The sequence below is a fragment of the Pygocentrus nattereri genome, chromosome 22 (assembly GCF_015220715.1).
Source record: "Pygocentrus nattereri isolate fPygNat1 chromosome 22, fPygNat1.pri, whole genome shotgun sequence".
In the NCBI taxonomy this organism is placed as follows: domain Eukaryota; kingdom Metazoa; phylum Chordata; class Actinopteri; order Characiformes; family Serrasalmidae; genus Pygocentrus; species Pygocentrus nattereri.
Window position 1 is genome coordinate 30,876,999 of NC_051232.1, and position 17,680 is coordinate 30,894,678.

A 17,680-nucleotide genomic window follows, 5' to 3' on the forward strand; every position below is an offset into this window, starting at 1 on the left:
ACCCAACTCCAATCGCTCTTACTCACCATGCTGCCCATATTTGGTATGTCTCGAAATCGGTCCAGGGTTTGAAATTTCTGATTCAGTTCCTGGAACAGCTCCATGTGTCTTTTCCTGGTGTGCATGACTTTCTGCAATGGCAAGGGAGTGGGGGGGAGGGGGGTTGAAGTTCAATCAAGCTGATAACCATAGTGTTGCATCAGGACAGACTGCCTCCTGCCCATTTCGAAAAAGCATTTCTCACTGAATGAAGAGACACTTTAGCTGTAATGTCGCTTCTCCGCGGCTTTTAAAAACAGGAGCAACCCTCCGAATTCTTTCGGCTAAGTGCTGAGACAAGGTTACGATAAATGGCAGGGGAGAAATTGTATGAATCAAAAAGTCAAAAAGGGGTCTGCAGTAGCACTTGACTGTTTTTTAAAATTATTTTTACTTTATTCCTCCAACGTTTTGGTACAGGGGCCGAAACAGGATGTTGTAGGTGACGTTATGTTAGAAATAAAAGTAGTAGGTTCTTGATTTTCAGCTTGAGATCTGTGAATGTAAGAGGGGTAAAATGGGAATGGGAGTTGCTACTCTGTGTGGCAGCTGACAGCACTGCTTTTACCCTAACCGCAGAGCGCTTCAATAAATCGCAGTTGTGTCAGGACCATGCTGCTCCAATAAGCTTAAGTGCTACACAAAGTAGTTGTAAATTAAAGGGTAAAAAAAAAAAAGCAACAAATGACCCTTTTCGTCGATGTAACAAAAGCCTGAGGCATGCACTTGTCCAATGGAGGAGGTTCTACCTACCTCAAAGTCGAGGTCCTGGTACCGGGACTTTCTTCTCTGTGTGAGGAAAGACGTGCGGATACGGTTAGTTGCTAGGAAAGTGCGTAGATCTAATTCATATGTTCACATGCAATTACATACATGAGCTGTGCTGGGAGCTTAAACAGGGTTGCCAACCTTACATTCCTGGTTTTATTGACATGATTGATGATGATTTTTTTTATTTTTTATTTTTTTTTTTTTATGCCTTATCTTTTCACTGGCACACCTACTTTGGTCTTCAAAAGTGCTAAAATATTGAAATTAAAAAATCCCTAAATATAGAACTGCCCTTAGAACCATCTTGCTTTTTATTAGGAATATTACCAGAAAATGTAGGAAATAATAATAATACTACATTATTACTGAGAGCCCTTCTACTAATTGCTAAAAAGATGATTACGGTTTTATGGCTGAGGCCTCAGCCCCCCACGGTAATGCACTGGAGGGAAAAAGTTAAGAATGTTTACTATATGGAAACTGCAACTACAATTAAGATCAGATGAATTCTTGACTAAATGGTCCTCAGTAATCACATATTTGTTTTCAACAGATGTTTAAATGAAACAGTCTCCTCTGTATGTAAGTATACACAAGTAAATGTATTCAAAAGTACAGTGTGACCTACTGTGAAACATGTATATTTGATTCATTTATGTTTATGGAACAATCTGGTTATCAATCCCTGAGGAACTGCTTACGGACAATGAGAGGATGCTAAAATCCATGGACTATCTCCAGGACAGAACGGTGCACAACCCCTCCCCATTCTATTCTGTGTCATTTGTTTACATTGTGTGTTTGCACTGTTTGCATTTTACTGTTTTCGTTCTCCTTGAGTTTCCAGATTGGGCTCCAAACTGACTGAACTGAGCACCGAGCACAGTCCCATTTCTTATTTTTACCCCTACCCCTTGTTTTTGAGCATCACCCTAACCCCTTGGAGAACAGCCCTATGAAATGGGACCCTCAAATAAAAAATATTAATATATAATATTGCTTCATACTACTACTACATACTAGAGCTGCTCTGTAGGTGACCTGGCCGACTTCAGTGATAGGGTAGAAGGGAAAAGGTCAGCAAATGCTGGACTTCAGTTACATTTAGGGCATCATATGCTTTCGAAGAGGGAGTATAATTCATTGGTGATACGACGCTGAAGTCAGCTAGTCTTGTTCGACTATTTAAGGTGGAACGGAAAAATTAGGTAACTAGCTACCGAGACATTAACATACCTTTTAGTGATTTTTTGGGCTTGTTATGAATAGAATGACCATAATGCATTGGAACGATATTATTAATATAGATAACTATTAATATAATATATTAATAATTTTTTACAGAGAAAATACTTACATATGTGGTTTTCTTTGGCCGCTCGCTCAGCCGTCTTGCCTGTTTTTCTTTTTTTCCCCTCATAACTCTCCGTCATGTAGCCCCAACACTCCACCCTACCCCTCACCTAGACACCTAGACGTGAACTTCTGTGAATTTCTCAGGGGATTTTTGCTTATTCTGTTACCCTCAGACATATTTTCAAAATTAAGGCCAATTTATAGTCCAGGTGAGATTTGCTCGACAGAAAATTATGTAAAGAGAGAAATTTAGAAATTTTGTGTCTGCTACAGTGATGCACAGATGTGGTCACGCACGCCGATTGGACAGAAACTCAAAGCCGTACAATTGCTGCTGTGGTCACCATGTGTGGCTGTGTACTTTTTCCCCTGCTTTGCCGCTGTGTGAGAATGGGCAGTTTGTACGGGCCCTGCGGAAACAGAACGGGTTGCCAGCTATTCACCACTAAGATCGACATGCATTCAGAAGACGATTTGTTTTCATTTTCAACCCTTTTTCCACAGCTGCAGTTCATTGGGGAAGCTGTCTGAGCAGAAAACCCAGTGTAATTTACCCCTCGCGCTGCACGTTTAGACTAACCGGAATAATTGGGAAAACTGTGGATCTGGCAACCCTGCGTGATGAGAGAACTCGCGAGTGAAACAGCCTTAAATCTTAATGTTAATGCAGTATTACTGTAGCAGCTGTTTTCAGGCTGTTTCAGTAGCTGCATCATCAACTTTTCATAGAAACTACAGACAGTGTTCCGCTTTGACTATGAAACCCAACAGCGCTGCGATATCTGTCCACCCGTTTTCTGTCGAATGACACTCGTCATTGGAGCTTGAGAACACTGCTGTGTTTTCTACTGATGCACCAATATGGGAATTGTGGGCTAATGTTTTCTTATGTACTTCTGCAAACATTTGTAACGTAGAATGAGGGGGTCCCTCTGTCTGGTTTAGTATTATCCAATAGCATTTATTTGTTTGGAGAGCAGTACTAATGCAGTTAAGTGAAGGAAATGCAAACATTTCGTAGTAGGCGAGCATCAGTTTCAAATCTCAGTCAAACCTGAACACCTGTCCGATGGTATTACTTTAAATGCCGATACCAGTATGATTTTAATATAACTGTCTATAACTGCAAGGCTAATATTTTCTGTTTCAGATTTGTTTACAATTTGTTTGACTGGTAAAGATATATCCGAGATGAACCAGTAGGAAAGCTAAAGGCATTCAGGGTTGGGTAGCAACGGGAACATTAACAAAATTACAGCGCAGGGGTGCTAAAACGTCTTGTCTTTTGGTGGGGGGGGCAATGTCTGAGGTGGGCTGAGGGCCAAAAAGACAGAACAGTACACGAGAAAGTAGAACATTTAAAAATGTTATTTCTACTTCAAACTATATGATGTTGAAAACGTCATTTTAAAAAATGTCAGACTTTGTTTAATGCCACTACCGAAACACAGTTTTAGTGTGTAGGCGGGGCCTTATTTTAGCCACGCCCCTGTATTTTAAAGCTGGAAGCTAGATCCCATTTAAGTACATGTGTCCCAACGTCTAAAATCTGTGTGGAACATTAAGAATTGTCACTACCAAAACAAAATAGTGTTTTGATGTAAATTATGATGATTTTTTGTGTGAACAGCTGCTCAAAGCAGTGTTTGCTGGTCATGTTCTGGCTGCATTTTTAAGCTTTTTAAGCATTTTTAAAGTTATCACTACCGAAACCGTCACTACAGAAACATTTGGTAAAGTTTTGGAGGCGTTATTGTTGTATTGGCATTGACAAAATGTAATGTACAAAAATTAGTTTGTTCTGAAGGGGTTGTGGGGGGGTGGGGTGGGTGCGCTCCGATTTCGAGTTTTCTCAAACAGTTGGTAAATTTACGAACGGTTGGCAACCTTGAATTTAAGAACTCGGAACTCACCTCTAAAGAGCTCATGGAGGTAGTGGAGCCGGTCTCGCTGCGGGACAGTCCTCCGCTCTCCTCCATCTCGGCCAGGAAGTTCTTAACGGCTGTGCGGGGTTCGAAAGGCAGGTTCTGCATGTGTTCTGGAGCTCCGCCTTGGAACTGCTGCTCCATGCCCATGCCCATACCCATGCCCATGCCCATGTGCTCCATCCCCGACGGGCTGATGTTGAACTCGGGGCTGACTTTGTAGTGCATCAGCCTTTCGTGAGGCAGGGTGTCCATGGTGATGTTCATCTTGCTGTCCTCCTTCAGCAGAGTGGGCACGCCGCCGGAGCCTCCGATCCCCGATGCCGCGGCTGCGGAAGCCGAGGCGCGAGGCATGACAATGTAGTCCGTCTCCATGGGGCCCTGCTGCGAGTGGCCGGTCAGCTCCTGTTCGCTCTGCCGCATGGTGTCGTCCGTGCACAGGTAGACGGTGCGGCGCATGTCGCCGGTTGCGTCGCCCAGGCACTGCTCACTTAGCTCCTTGGGCATGTGCAGACCCGAGGGCTGCTGGATGATCACCTTGGAGATGATGTTGCCAGGCAACGTGGAGTAGTTGAGGCCCTCTGGACCTTTCTCCTCCTCTTCATCGTTGAGGGAGATGCGGGATAGCGTGCCGGTGATGGTGGCGGCACGACACGATCCAATGTCTTTGTGAAGAGCTACAAGTGGACGAATTGCGGTGTTAGTTTTATTAGGAAGTCAACAAAACTAAAGTTAACTAAAGTTAAACACCTGATGCTTCCCAATGGTGTGACTATGTCGCCTGACCTGCTGACTCCACCCCTCAAGAACATAGCAGCATGTTGCACCTTTTCAACCTAAGGCTCATCAGTCAGTTTCTAGTTAAATAATTAAGTTGAATAGAGCAGTACAATACAAAGCATACGAAAGACCTTTTGTGAAAAAAATATTTTTTCTTATTATTATTATCATTTTTGTAGAAGTCCTATATTAATAGAATTGATATGATGATGTGCTATTTCAGGAATAATACTACCATTAACTTTTATAAATTCAAGCCCCAAATCTTAAACGTTACAACCTGCTTCACTTTAACAAATTTGAAGTTGACCCTATCAGATGAGCTACTATCCTAAAATGAAGGCTCATAAATTACTACTAACTAAAATGTGAGCTTTAAGGATCTTTAGGGATCCAGTATAGTGCCCCAATCACGTTTTTCACAGTTGTGTTGCAACACATGTAACGGTGAGGAATACTTTGCCCAAAATAACAAGCAAGCAGCAAAATCAGAGAGCTGCCTCATCTTGTCTGTTGTATGGTGTGCCTTAAGGCTCAGTTCTTGGCCCATTAAAATCTCAGATCAAGCTTTCGTTCACTACTAGCCACATTAGCATTTTCGGTTGCGTTCCTTGTTCCACGACTTGTTTTAGAAGCGCTGCTTGTTGTCTTGACAAGAAACAACCAGTTTCCAGAAAAAGCTAAGAGAACAAGCACTTGCTTCCCATAGCCACCAAACCCCACTCACGACACCTGCGGGGAAGGAGTCACGTCCTGATTTACACTGAAGTGCTCCACTCACATTGGAGAGCACCTGACACACAAGCAGCGTGCATCTAGCCGGCTTGTCAGTCCTACCCTCTGTTCTGAGAGAACAAGCTGTACTCCGCGGCTGTTCACTGTGGAGGCGTTTCGGGGGCATTTTAATCTTCACTTTCCCCAAATCCACAGGGAATTAAGGCTGCTGTTCACAAACGGTGGGCAAGGAGAACACAAGGGCAGCAGCGCTAGGTAAAACTCCCCCGCTGTTTTTGTTTTAAAACCGAATCACTGCTCCACATAAAGCGAACGAGTGGATAAAAAAACCTGTCAGATAGAAGTTGCCTGCTAGCAAGATCATCAAGACCAGAAGATTCCTCTTTAAAGCTGTGGCAAGCTGCCCTGAGTATGCACCAGACTCAAGTTATGTCAGGCTGATGTCTGACCTCAGAACAATCCTCCTGGACATTAGAACGTCATCTTTTTAGGGGGCATGACTCACTGTTGCCGCCTGAAACTCAAATCTTCAAAAGTGGAGGGCTCTGCAAACTTTCTTGCTCGCTAAATGTTTATTTTCAACTTAATCTGATTCCATTACAGTATATATGATTATACTGAAATGAGTGAGAACCGTGAAATGAGAAAATAGGAGCCAGTATAACAAGCTAAAATAACCTCTGCAGAGGCTAAAATCAGGATTAATGCTGAAACCATGTAATGCTGGAGAGCTCAAAACAACCAAATTCGATTATTTTAATGGCTTGTACGCCAAGGTACAAAGAAGTTCTTGAACTTCTGGTGTTATTGTTATACTTCATTGAAAAATGGCCATTTTACAGCCTAATTATGCCGAGTCTGGGAGCTGTACAGCAGAGCAGCGCCGTCTGGGGCAGTTGGGGGTTAAATGCTTTGCCCAGAGGCATAACCAGAAATACACAGTCAGTCCTGGGATATAAACGTGTGACCTTCTGGTTGCTGGCCCACCTCTCCTACCACAGCGGTCAAACTTCAAGTGAAACACATTAAGCTGAGCTTGTATTATTCCTGAAGCAGCACAATATTATCTGTTACATGCGTAATGTAGGTGTACAATAGTGTACAAAAGGTACATCAGCAAACTGTTTATCCTTGCAGTCGGTGTGTTTTGACTGTAAAAACACACCTAACGTTAGCATAAATGCAAACCAACATTAAATGCAGTAGCAAATAACAAGGTTTGATTGCACATTTCTCTTTGGCACCCCTGTCATCACTGGATGAATTTGTTCAGCACACCTGGTTTAACATAACGAAGCATTAATTAACCAAACCAAGTATCGGGTAATCGATACAAATAATAGTGAGCTTCTTCAAGGACAGTTCTGGAAAAATGCACTGACAGACATAAAAAATAAATAAATAAAAAAACTAAATGAATGTTATTTGCATTTATTGCGATACAGTGATTCAAATTGATTCATTCGATTTCAAAGAGGCGTATTTCTACATCCATGAGGCGCCTAGGAACCAGTCACAATCCAATTGACAGAGGGGGTCGTAGAGTTTCTGACTGTCAGTATGGCAGCGAACCTCCCAACAGTTCCAAGAGAAAGCACTTTTTGAGCACTTATCAAATTACACAATAAACTTTATCCTCATTTAAGCCATTTAAAGTTATTGCATTGTTCTGTGATGATTTACAAGTGAAGTAAATCATTATGAAATCAGATGAATCTTTTTGAGTCACCCCGTATTATAAATGCTTACTGCCCAGTCACATTGCTTTTTAAATATATAATTTTTACGGGTCTCTAAAATGTTTGCACAGTCTTGGCTGCTTATCCCCTACAAATAGCCTTTCATATGCACATGCTTTGCAGAGCATAGTACTGCTGATTCATTACCATTATTAAAATGTCACATTTAAAAAGGAAAGCTATCTGAATCATTTAACCGATTCAGAGCTCATCATCAGATTATACAGGACTTATGAGAGACACTGGGCTCACGTCTGTGGTCCGTATATCAGTGGTGAAGCTCATGGCTTCAACACCAAACTGCACCGTCTCTGAATGTATTTTCCAGACGGCACATTATTCCTGGGCCCTGAGTTCTTCAACTGTCTGCGAAATCCAACATTTTCCACTACAGATAGTCGTTGGTCATCGAGTATAATGAACTTTGGGTTGTGTGCTGGAAGTTTATCGCGTTTCTGGAGAGCTTCAGCGAGAGGCGCTGCCTGGTATCGTCTTCCTGCCTGTTAGCTATCCTGAATTCCAGGTACTCATTCAGGTGAAACCTCTGCAGGTGATTAAACTGGTTGTATCGTAAGACACAGCTGCACTAGCGGTCTTGCTTTTCCGCTTTTCCAGGCTAAAATGTCTCCAGACAAACGACATTTCAGCCAAACGAACAGCTGATGTTATTTGCTTACTTGGTTACAGACTGAAGTTGCCACGGGTTCGTGGTAAGATGTGGAACGAAATCTGGACTGGTGATGTGTCTTATGTTACGTAACATGGTCCAGTGCAAGCTGTGGACTGGAATATGGATTGTCAGGTGTCACTCCAATATCCGATGAGTGAAGTGACGTCAGTATCAGACCCTATACCAATATAGGATCAGATCAGATCAGATCAATCTCTAGTTTAAATGTTGTTGGTCTGCACTGAGATCCTATTTCGAACGAACCGCACATGAGATCCTGCTCAGGGGGTCTTGGGCTGCTGTTTTGGTGCGGCAGAGTTCAGATAGCAGGGTTCTCACTTGTTCTTATGATCCTCACTAATAGATCAATCACACTAGGGTTCTCAATTATATTTTTTAGGCAAAATCCAGAAGCGCAGTGTATTTTACCCTCTGGGGTCTGAGCTCATTCTCTCGATTTGCTCATCTCTTTTTAAACTCTCCTTTAAAGTCTCTTCATAGCGTGATCGTCATATGTTTCATATCAAAATGCTCCGGCATCTTCATCACTACTTTCCAAAAACCGCTGCAGCGACTGCAGCAGCTGTAAACGCTCTGCACGACATTTCCGGTATGACGGTTAGACGTTAGTGATCAGTTTCACACAGAATGTAGTTGCACGCACGAATCCACCAGTTCCACACAGTGAGAGGCAGATTACGTGTAGCTCAGCCCCTCTTCATAGGCTCATAACTCCAAATGTGAGTCGCGTATGATGTCGTGATAAGATGGAATGGAAAGGACGGCTCTACAGATTATAGGTGCAGCCCATGTAAGCCCTTCAATAAATAGCTTCAGTATCCAGCATATAAGTCTTTTCCATGTTTATAGTATAGCGCTTGGGTGATTGAAGTGTATTCAGCTGATTGCATCCTTGAGTTTGATGAGCCAGTAAAGCTCACAGCTTCAATCTTCATGTAATAAATCTAAACCCCCACAGTCATGATGTTCAGCTACACCCAGCTGTGGTGGCGGCCTGTGATGGCGTCACACTGTTAGGACTGAAGTGACCCCAACACAAGGACTAATCTAATCTCTCAAAGGCTGTAGCTGCTGTTTTCTTTAGGCTGATTTAATCAGGAGCTCCATACTGTCGGGATTTTCTTCAAGATCACTGATAACTGCGTTTAAACTTAATGACAGGGACTTCGTTTCACCTTGCAGGAAAAAATAGAGACCTGATAAACGGATTTAGACGATTAAACCCTATTTTAATGTCAAAGGTGCTTTATGTTTTTGCGAAACAACGCGTCGACCAGTTGTGAATGACGGAGAACTGAAAATTCCATCTGTCTAGACTTCGAAATCACAATTTGTTTTGAATGAGCTTCGATGATCGCTCTTCGGGAAGACAATTAGGGGTGTGCACCGGCGAGTTTACACAGAAGTACAATTTATTTTCCCCCTTTTTTATACTGCAGAAGTTCAAAGAGGATAGAGAGGTGCAATAAAATAATTATGACTAAACATACCATGCGGTGACAGCAGCTTTTGACAGCACGCTTCTAAAACAGACCAAAAGTGTTTTTTTTTTTTTTCCAGTTTTCTAAAGGGAATCAGTGCTTTATGATTATCAAGCCAGTCACCCTGGGGTGCCTTTTTTTCACATCTGAAGTGCAAATCGGGGTTTATTTTTCATGGTTCCAGCCTGTTTTTGGCCCATGAGGGACGCTGTAATTAGAACCTCATTAATATCCAACCATCTGTTCCTTACCTGATCGACAGGCGATGTCCACGTCTTTTTCAAAGTCCGTCTGTGTGGAGAGAGCGAGCAGAGAGGATATAATAAACAGCTATTCAGTGATATAGAAGCAATTTGTAGTTCTCCGTCAACACTGGTAAGTTATTAGTGGATCATGAAGCAGGTTCTAAAGGTGATTAAATGGGTTCTTCAGGGTCAAACGCTGATATAATGTGACAGATTGAGACTTACAAACAATAAAATTTGCAAATAATAAATACTCAGTTTTACCTGAACGCCACAGAAAAAAGAAGGGTTCTTCAGAGCGTTGCCACAGTTCAACCACTTTTAGTTCCTCAAATAATCTTAACACTGCATTAAGTGTTTGTAAATGAGATGTTTGAGTATGAAGAACATTTTCATAGTTTAAAGAACCTCCATGTAATGCTAAGCAAGGGTCGTCGGTTCCAATCCTGGAGGTCCTTGAGCACAATTTGGTGACGGTCCTGCTCAAGAACGTCTGATATCATTTAGACCTAAGGGTATGTTACAGCAGGGAAATCAGGGAACTGAGGAGGACAGGTAACACTTTCTTTTATAGCCCCACTGAAATTCCCACCAGGCTCTAGATATTAAGTGGGTTAGGGTGTGGTACAAACTCCAAAATGCTGTGTATTTATTCTGGATAAAATGATACTAAATAACCAGACACTCAAACTAAATTACACTGAAATGCCTAACAGGTTCTAGCTATTTTATAATATAGGACATAGTCAAATCTCTCATAACTGGATAATTACTTGGAGTAACAAGATGGTAAATACGAACAGTTCACTGCAACGTCACAGGTTTATGTAGGAAAGTAAACTGTATGAAGACATGAGTCGTAAATTGTACCCATTCACACCCAGAAGTCTGAGACTACGGGAGACGGTGCTTCTACTTTGTATTCCTTTCTGATATAATACAAGTGTTTTACTACAAATGATGTAATCAATGTAACAATTTAAGGGCAAAAGCAGAATTTGAATTTGAATTTATTAGTTGTTTATTGTTTTGCTTTAATGACAGTGTGCACTCGAGTGGGCATGGACCCCACAAGTTTGCGCAAAAGCTTCATCAGCAGATCAGATCCACCTGAGAGTTGTCTGAACAGGAGCTTCACTGGAAGAGATAAATCTACAAATGCCTGAACATGGTCACCAACTTGCATACATTTAAATAGTGACCTGGAATGGTGGAATTTTAAACGTTTCTGTACTTCATTTTGTCATAAATCGTCTTTGTTTTAAATTTTCTAAATTTTAAAAGTTTTTTTTTCCAGGCTTCAATGAAAAACGAGTTTTCCACTGTGGTCTCAGACTATTTATTACCAATAAATGAAACGATGAGGGATGCAAGAGAAAGTAGCGATTCTTTTAGTTTTACTGTGTCTTTAAAGATTTTGCTAACACTACTGTAGGTTTCAGGACATCAGACATGACACCTGAATAAGCTCACCAATGGACTAAATGCCACAGAAACATTCATAAACACTGAATTCATAAACAAAACATTCATAAACATTCACAGCACTAAACATATTTAAAACACTGTACATAACTATTTATGTCAGCATTCTTAAGACGACATTGTACTGATATCAGGTTAAACATGCCTGGAAACCACCCCCTCTTCCCTCCATGGCATGGATAAGATGATTGATGCAATTATGTATAGGGTTTAAATATGTTTAGTGCTGTAAATATGTTCAACGTTTATTCTTGTTATGTCAGTACAATGTCATTTATTTCATAAAACATCTTATGTCAGGTTGCAAGAACCGACATAAGCACTTAATAAATGTTCAAGTAGTGCTTCATAAACACATTATTCAGTGCTTATGAATGCATCATAAAGCCCTTATGTAGGTAGCCTTCAAATAAAGTGTTACCAAAAAATCTTTGTCAGCTGACGTAGATTCAGTGTCAGCTTGCAAAGGAAACCTTTATGACATATAACCTTTTATAAGGTTAAGAATACATGTTTATAATATGCAAGTCTTTGCCAGTTGTGAAGGGCTTATGTAGGTGCTGTGAAGCCTTATGAACACTGTCCTACAGTGAAGTGTTTAAGATTTTTAAGATTTACTTTCCTGCTTAAACGCGTGACGTTACAGTGAACTTCAGTGTATGTTTGTATCTGCCACATTGTTGTTCCAAATAATGATCCAGATATGAGATGTTACCAAGTACTTTACTGGCTTTATAGCTACAGTCTTTAGTGTACTCTAGGTGGACTGTTCTGGATCTCACCATCATGTCAGCCAGAGTAATTTGTACCACACATTCACCTGGACATTACACAGAACCTGAAAAGTGGAAACCTATCCTATTTTTCTAAAACATTCCCTCATAAGTCAGTGTGTGAGATGTAATCAGAGTCATTCAGAGCGGTTTGGTGTGAAATGGTTCAGATGTCTTTACAGTGGTGGTGATGGGAACCAGACATCACCATGACTACAACGCAGATATAGACATTTTATTTACCATCCAGAACCACCAGGGAACCTACACGAGTCTTCAGAGTTTATATGGAATGCTGATGATGGAAAATAGTGGAAAATCTGAAAGATTAAGGTTTCTATGGGGACTATTTTGCCTCATAACTACTCACGAATGGAGTTAGGTTAAAACCCTACTGCAAACCTGTCGTAACACAATATATCAGACTTTACACAGTGCATTTGTAAGCATTTCATGTAATGATTTTCTGTGATTAGGCTTTTAGAGGCACTAAATGCCTCAGAGGTTCCTGCTGCTACAGTTTCGGCTAATTCTAACTAAGTTCCTCTATAACGCAGCATTTCACACCAAACCACTCTGAACGACTCCGCTTACATCTTAACGACTTGGTTACACAGAATATCTGAAATATCGGTGGAAATGACTGTAAAAGAAAGCGTCTCCCGGAAGGGATGCCCTTGATGACGCTTTTAAAGGTTCTATACGAATCAAAGGGTTTTCCTAGAAACTTACATCCAAGCAGGGAACCATTTAACCATTAACCTCAGTCATAAGAGTGTGTTTTATTAGATCAGCCTATTCTGACGCAGCAGTAAGTTACACTGAGTAATACAGTAGGACGGAGTGCTGTAAGCAGCCTGGAACCCTCATTAGGGTGAATATGGTTCATCAAATGGATCCGAAGAAAATCACAAAATGGGGAAATGTGGTTATTACGAGCCGATGACACACCGTTAGATAAACCTTTCTCGGGAGCCGTTTGAAAGAACTAAACCACCTCAAAGCAAGTTCAAGAGGTGAAGGATGAAACGTCTGAGCAAGAAATTTGATAAATCCGGCTAATCAAAGCACGGCAGAGACATGGCTCGGGCTTAAGGGGGGAAAATACATGAAGAATTGATGTCATTTGCTAGGTGAAGGGCTACTGCATACTTGTAATTACAGTTTAACCAAGGGGTTGTTTGCATAATGACGAGCAATGCCTCATCCTAAAAGCAACCGCACAGCATTAAATAGTAAACATGATGAATTGCATTAGGAGGGTTGTGTTAAGAGCAGGTCAAGGCACTGGGAGGAACGCATGCAAGATCATTAATAATAGAGTACGCATTATTAAGCTTTCCTAAATTACTTCTAGGGTTTACAGAGTACAATCCAGGACGTGTAGCTACCTCTCCTAACCTTCGTCATTCATAATGGGATATCCTCCCTCGCAGCCGTACAGCACATATGTCTGACATTTATTGCAGTGAAGGAACACATTTTTCATCGCGGCCTGGAATTACTTACCATAATCTGGGCATGGCCGTTGGGGAAGGTGCCAGTTGCATCAGCACTGATGGGGTCTTGACAGTTTCGCAGTCGACATCTGAAGGCATCTTGGACCTACAGGGTTGAGATTTACTGTATTATTCATATGAAGGCCCATGACATGCAGCCATACCACTTCCTTCCTACGGACACTGATTCTGATAGCTGAACTGGCCCATTCTGAGTGTTGATTCAATATCAGAGCACTGTTAATGGTAAACACTTTACTGTAGGGCAGCTATGAGAAACCCACATAAGCCTTCAGTGACACCTGTCATAAAACTTTAATAATAATAATGTTACTTTTATATAGCGCCTTTCACAAACCCAGGGTCGCTTCACTAAGCAGTGGAGGAGGAAGAAAAATGTGCATTAAAGAGAAAAGTCTGTAAGTCATATTTGAAAGAGGAAAAAGAAGAGCAGTCCTGAAGGGATCGAGTTAAGAGAATTCCAGAGTTTGTGGGCCATGGCACTGAAGGACCTCCCTCCCAAAGTGGAAGGTCTGGAGCTGGGACAGCAGGTAAGTTATTAGAAGAAGGCCTGAGAGGGAGAGGGAGTGTAAGAGGTCAGCAGTTCTCTGAGGTAGGGGGGAGCAGGTTACGCAAGGCTTTGAAAGCGAGTAGTAAAGTTTTAAACAGGACGAGACCGGCAGCCGGTGCAGCTGAGAGGGAACGGGGGTGATGTGAGCTGAACGCTTAGTGTGGGTGAGAACTCCAGCCGCAGAGCTCTGAATGTCCTGTAGCTTTTGGATAGACTTTACTGGGAGACCAACAAAGAGGGAGCTACAGTCGTCAATACGGGACATAATGAAGACATGAGCCAAAGTTTTTGCATCTTTATCGGTCAGGAACGGTCGAAGACGAGCAATGTTACGTAAATGAAATAATGCAGTCTTAGTGAGGAACTTGACATGCAGATCAAAATTAAGTGATGGGTCGAGTCAAGATTTCTAACAGGTGCAGGCTTAACGAGCAGGCCATCAATACTAACTAAAAAATCGCATGACTTTGATAGTAAATGTTTAGGGCCAACCAGTAAGACTTCAGTTTTATCAGTGTTCAGCATGAAAAAGTTATTGCGCGTCCAGAGCTTTAAATCAGAAATACAGTCAATTAGGGTACTGGGAGGGGAATCTGAGGGTGTGTGTGTACTGAGATATAACTAATATCATCAGCATAACAGTGAAAGTTTAGGCCATGGCGACGAATGATCTGGCCAAGGGGTGAAATGTAAATTAAGAAAAGTAGAGGTCCAAGAACTGAGCCCTGCGGAACACCACATGTAAACGGAAAGGTGGAGGACTTGCGTGGACCTAGTGTGATAAATTGGTGTCTGTCTGTAAGATACGACCTGAACCACAGTAAGGCTGTGTCAGTGATACCAATAGAGAAAAGACGAAAAATGAGATTAACAGTATCAAAAGCTGCACTTAAGTCAAGGAGAATATTGAGAGAACCACTATTAGCAGACTGGAGAAGATCATTAACTACTCGCAGAAGAGCGGTCTCAGTGCTGTGGCGAGTACCAGACTGGAATGGCTCATAGCGGGCATTATCACTCAGAAATGTCTGGAGTTGGGAAGCGACCACTCTTTCCTTTACTTTAGCTAAAAATGGAAGGTGTGAGATGGGTCTGTAATTAGAAAGAGAAGTCGGGTCCAGTTGAGGTTTCTTAAGTATCGGAGTCACTGCAGCAGCTTTAAGGGCAGTAGGAACAGAACCAGAAGAGAGACATGAATTTATCACTGTAGCAATTGGGGTGATGGTTACAGATGAACAGGCCTTGAGTAGAGGGGTGGGCGCAGGGTCAAGGTGACTTAGTGATGAGCTCCAAGACAGAAAAGGAGTCAATGGGTTTGAAACAAGTTAGCTTTGTGTTCAAAGTAGGAAAATCAGTAAAGGCGAATGACTGAGAAGTAGAAGGAAAGAGGCTATAGATCTGATTAATTTTCTTTTCAAAGGAACGTAGAAAAGCCTGACATTGCTCAGCAAAATGGGGGCACGCTGATACAGGAGGATGGAGGAGTTTAACAGTTCGAAAGATATTTTTCGGCGTAGACTTAGCATTATTTATGATGGTGGAGTAGTAGTTGGAGCGGGCAGTATTAAGGGCATCCCTATATTTGTGGGTGTGTTGACTGTAAAGTAGAGAGTGGACAGTAAGGCCAGTTTTTTAACTTTAACATTTATAAAGGCTTATTTCAGCCAGAATCAGGCTGCTTAACACTTTTTAGTGTGAACCTGCCTAAAGCAGCCTTTATGACTTCTGATGTTAATGTAATGCTGCCATAAAAAGGCTCATGTAGGCGTCCTGTTGCCTCCCCTTCAGTGTTACCTAAAATGCTGCAAATATGCAGTAGAGGCTGATCTCAGCTAACAAAGGACGTCCTCTTGAAGGAGAATTCCACTGATGAAATGGTTAATATGTTAACAGAGTCATTCAGAGCGGTTTGGTGTGAAACGCTCCATACTAGAAAAGTCAGAATTGTTCAGTGGTGGTGACAGGAACCAGACGTCCACATTAAATGGTTATGAATTTGGTGCCTGATGTCTGAGAGATTGTTTTATGGTATTTATGCAATATTGTGGATTAGATTTTTAAACGTATTAATGGGGGAGGGACACATGCAGGGTATTTTGAGGCAAAATAGTCCCCAAAGACTTTTAAATAAACATATTATTTCAGATTCTCCACTATTTTCCCATCATCAACATTCCTTGTAAAGTCAGAAGACTCGTGTGGGTTCTCTGGTGGTTCTGGATGGTAAATTAAATGTCTATATCTGTGTTATAGTCATGGTGACCCCTGGTTCCTATCGATTTCACACCAAACTGCTCTGAATCTCACTGTTTAATGTGGAAATATGCAGAATTTCCTTTTATAAAGTCATTGCAGTGAGAAATGTAAAAGACAGAGAAAGGGAAATGTCAGTTTAGCCCGCGCTTGGGCATTTTGGCCCATCTGTATGGCGAGGAAAGTCCTGCACCTAAGCCAGTGGACTCTTTTATACCCCTTAGCGATTATAGGGCTGACCTCAGATAGGAGGGGGCCATCCCTCAAAACAAAACAAATGCTTTGTGATACTGGAAGTGCCAGTAGATTGTCGAGGATTAATTTTGGGGGTCGGCTGTCGGCTCTGCCGGATTAAACACCACTCGGAAGTAAAACGAGGAGGGCGGCAAAAACAAAGCAGCGAAGAGCAGGATTCTGTCAAGGGGGCTAAGAAGGATTAGAGGGGGATAAGGGTGTTAAATGGGGCAAGGGCATAGAAGAGAAAGGCCAGTCACCAGGTACAGAGAGCAGACCTGGACCTACCTCTCTGCGGAGGATACAGTGCACCATGACTATGACGAAGCCTTGAAGGGAATCAAAGACGGCGAATAGGATCTGGAACAGGATGGAGCGCTTGTCCGTCATGGCCAGAACAGCCGACATCCAGGTGAGCGCCAGGAGCGGCAGAACCACGCAGGAACTCCAGAGGGAAGCCCTGAGAGGGAAGTGAAGTGGAAATTCAGAGAAGGATGAAAAAGAGAGTGAGGGTGGAAGGAAGGGGGAAAAAGAGTGAAAAAAGAGCCAGAGTCTTTACAAATCTGAGATAACCTTCACCATAACACCATTCAGATCCTGAACAGAGGGCTTAAAGCTGCGGCTCAGGTTCTTAACAATGATCCTGGAGAACCCTGGCATATATAGGGCGCTTCAGTGCAGTAAGCGAGGACTGTCCTACTGGAAAGTCCTGTAGCTCTCCTTCAACATTTTAAAAAAGAACGATGTTAGAAAGGACTGTGGTGGGAAAAAAAAGGTTCCCTTATGAACCTTTCAAAGGATGGATCATTCAAAGAACCTCCAAATATGTGCAAGTTCTATACCAAAAGGAATCATACTGGATATTTTTGGTTGATGGACTATTCCCAGTCCAGCAGTGACACTGAGGTGCTTAAAAACTCCAGAAGCACTGCTGTGTCTGATCCACTCAGACCAGTGCAACACACACAAATCACCACCACATCAGTGTTACTGCAGTGCTGAGAATGATCCACCACTGTCCATGGGGGTCCTGACCACTGAAGAGCAGGGTAACAGAGTATCAGAGAAACAGATGGACTACAGTCTGTAACTGTAGAACTACG

At 42.1% G+C, this 17,680-nt stretch overlaps 1 protein-coding gene and 1 long non-coding RNA gene across 6 annotated transcripts in view; one reads left to right on the plus strand and one right to left on the minus strand.

Annotated features, from left to right (window-relative positions):
- The window catches only part of adgrb3 (adhesion G protein-coupled receptor B3), a 324,116-nt gene that overhangs the window by 4,262 nt on the left and 302,174 nt on the right, over positions 1–17,680 (minus strand). For 4 of the 5 annotated variants that reach the window (XM_037532638.1, XM_017700932.2, XM_017700931.2 and 1 more), the window contains 6 exons: positions 16,866–17,037; positions 13,530–13,625; positions 9,769–9,808; positions 4,080–4,768; positions 793–828; positions 27–131 (listed from right to left, as the gene is read on the minus strand). In XM_037532638.1, coding sequence (XP_037388535.1) covers positions 27–131; positions 793–828; positions 4,080–4,768; positions 9,769–9,808; positions 13,530–13,625; positions 16,866–17,037 — 1,138 coding nt within the window. The remainder of the gene's footprint in view (positions 1–26; positions 132–792; positions 829–4,079; positions 4,769–9,768; positions 9,809–13,529; positions 13,626–16,865; positions 17,038–17,680) is intronic. The other variant, XM_037532639.1, reaches the window with a different exon arrangement.
- On the plus strand, positions 1,362–1,741 carry LOC108429284. The gene is made up of 3 exons (XR_001857992.2): positions 1,362–1,392; positions 1,501–1,560; positions 1,658–1,741. It is a non-coding gene; the product is annotated as an uncharacterized LOC108429284 (long non-coding RNA).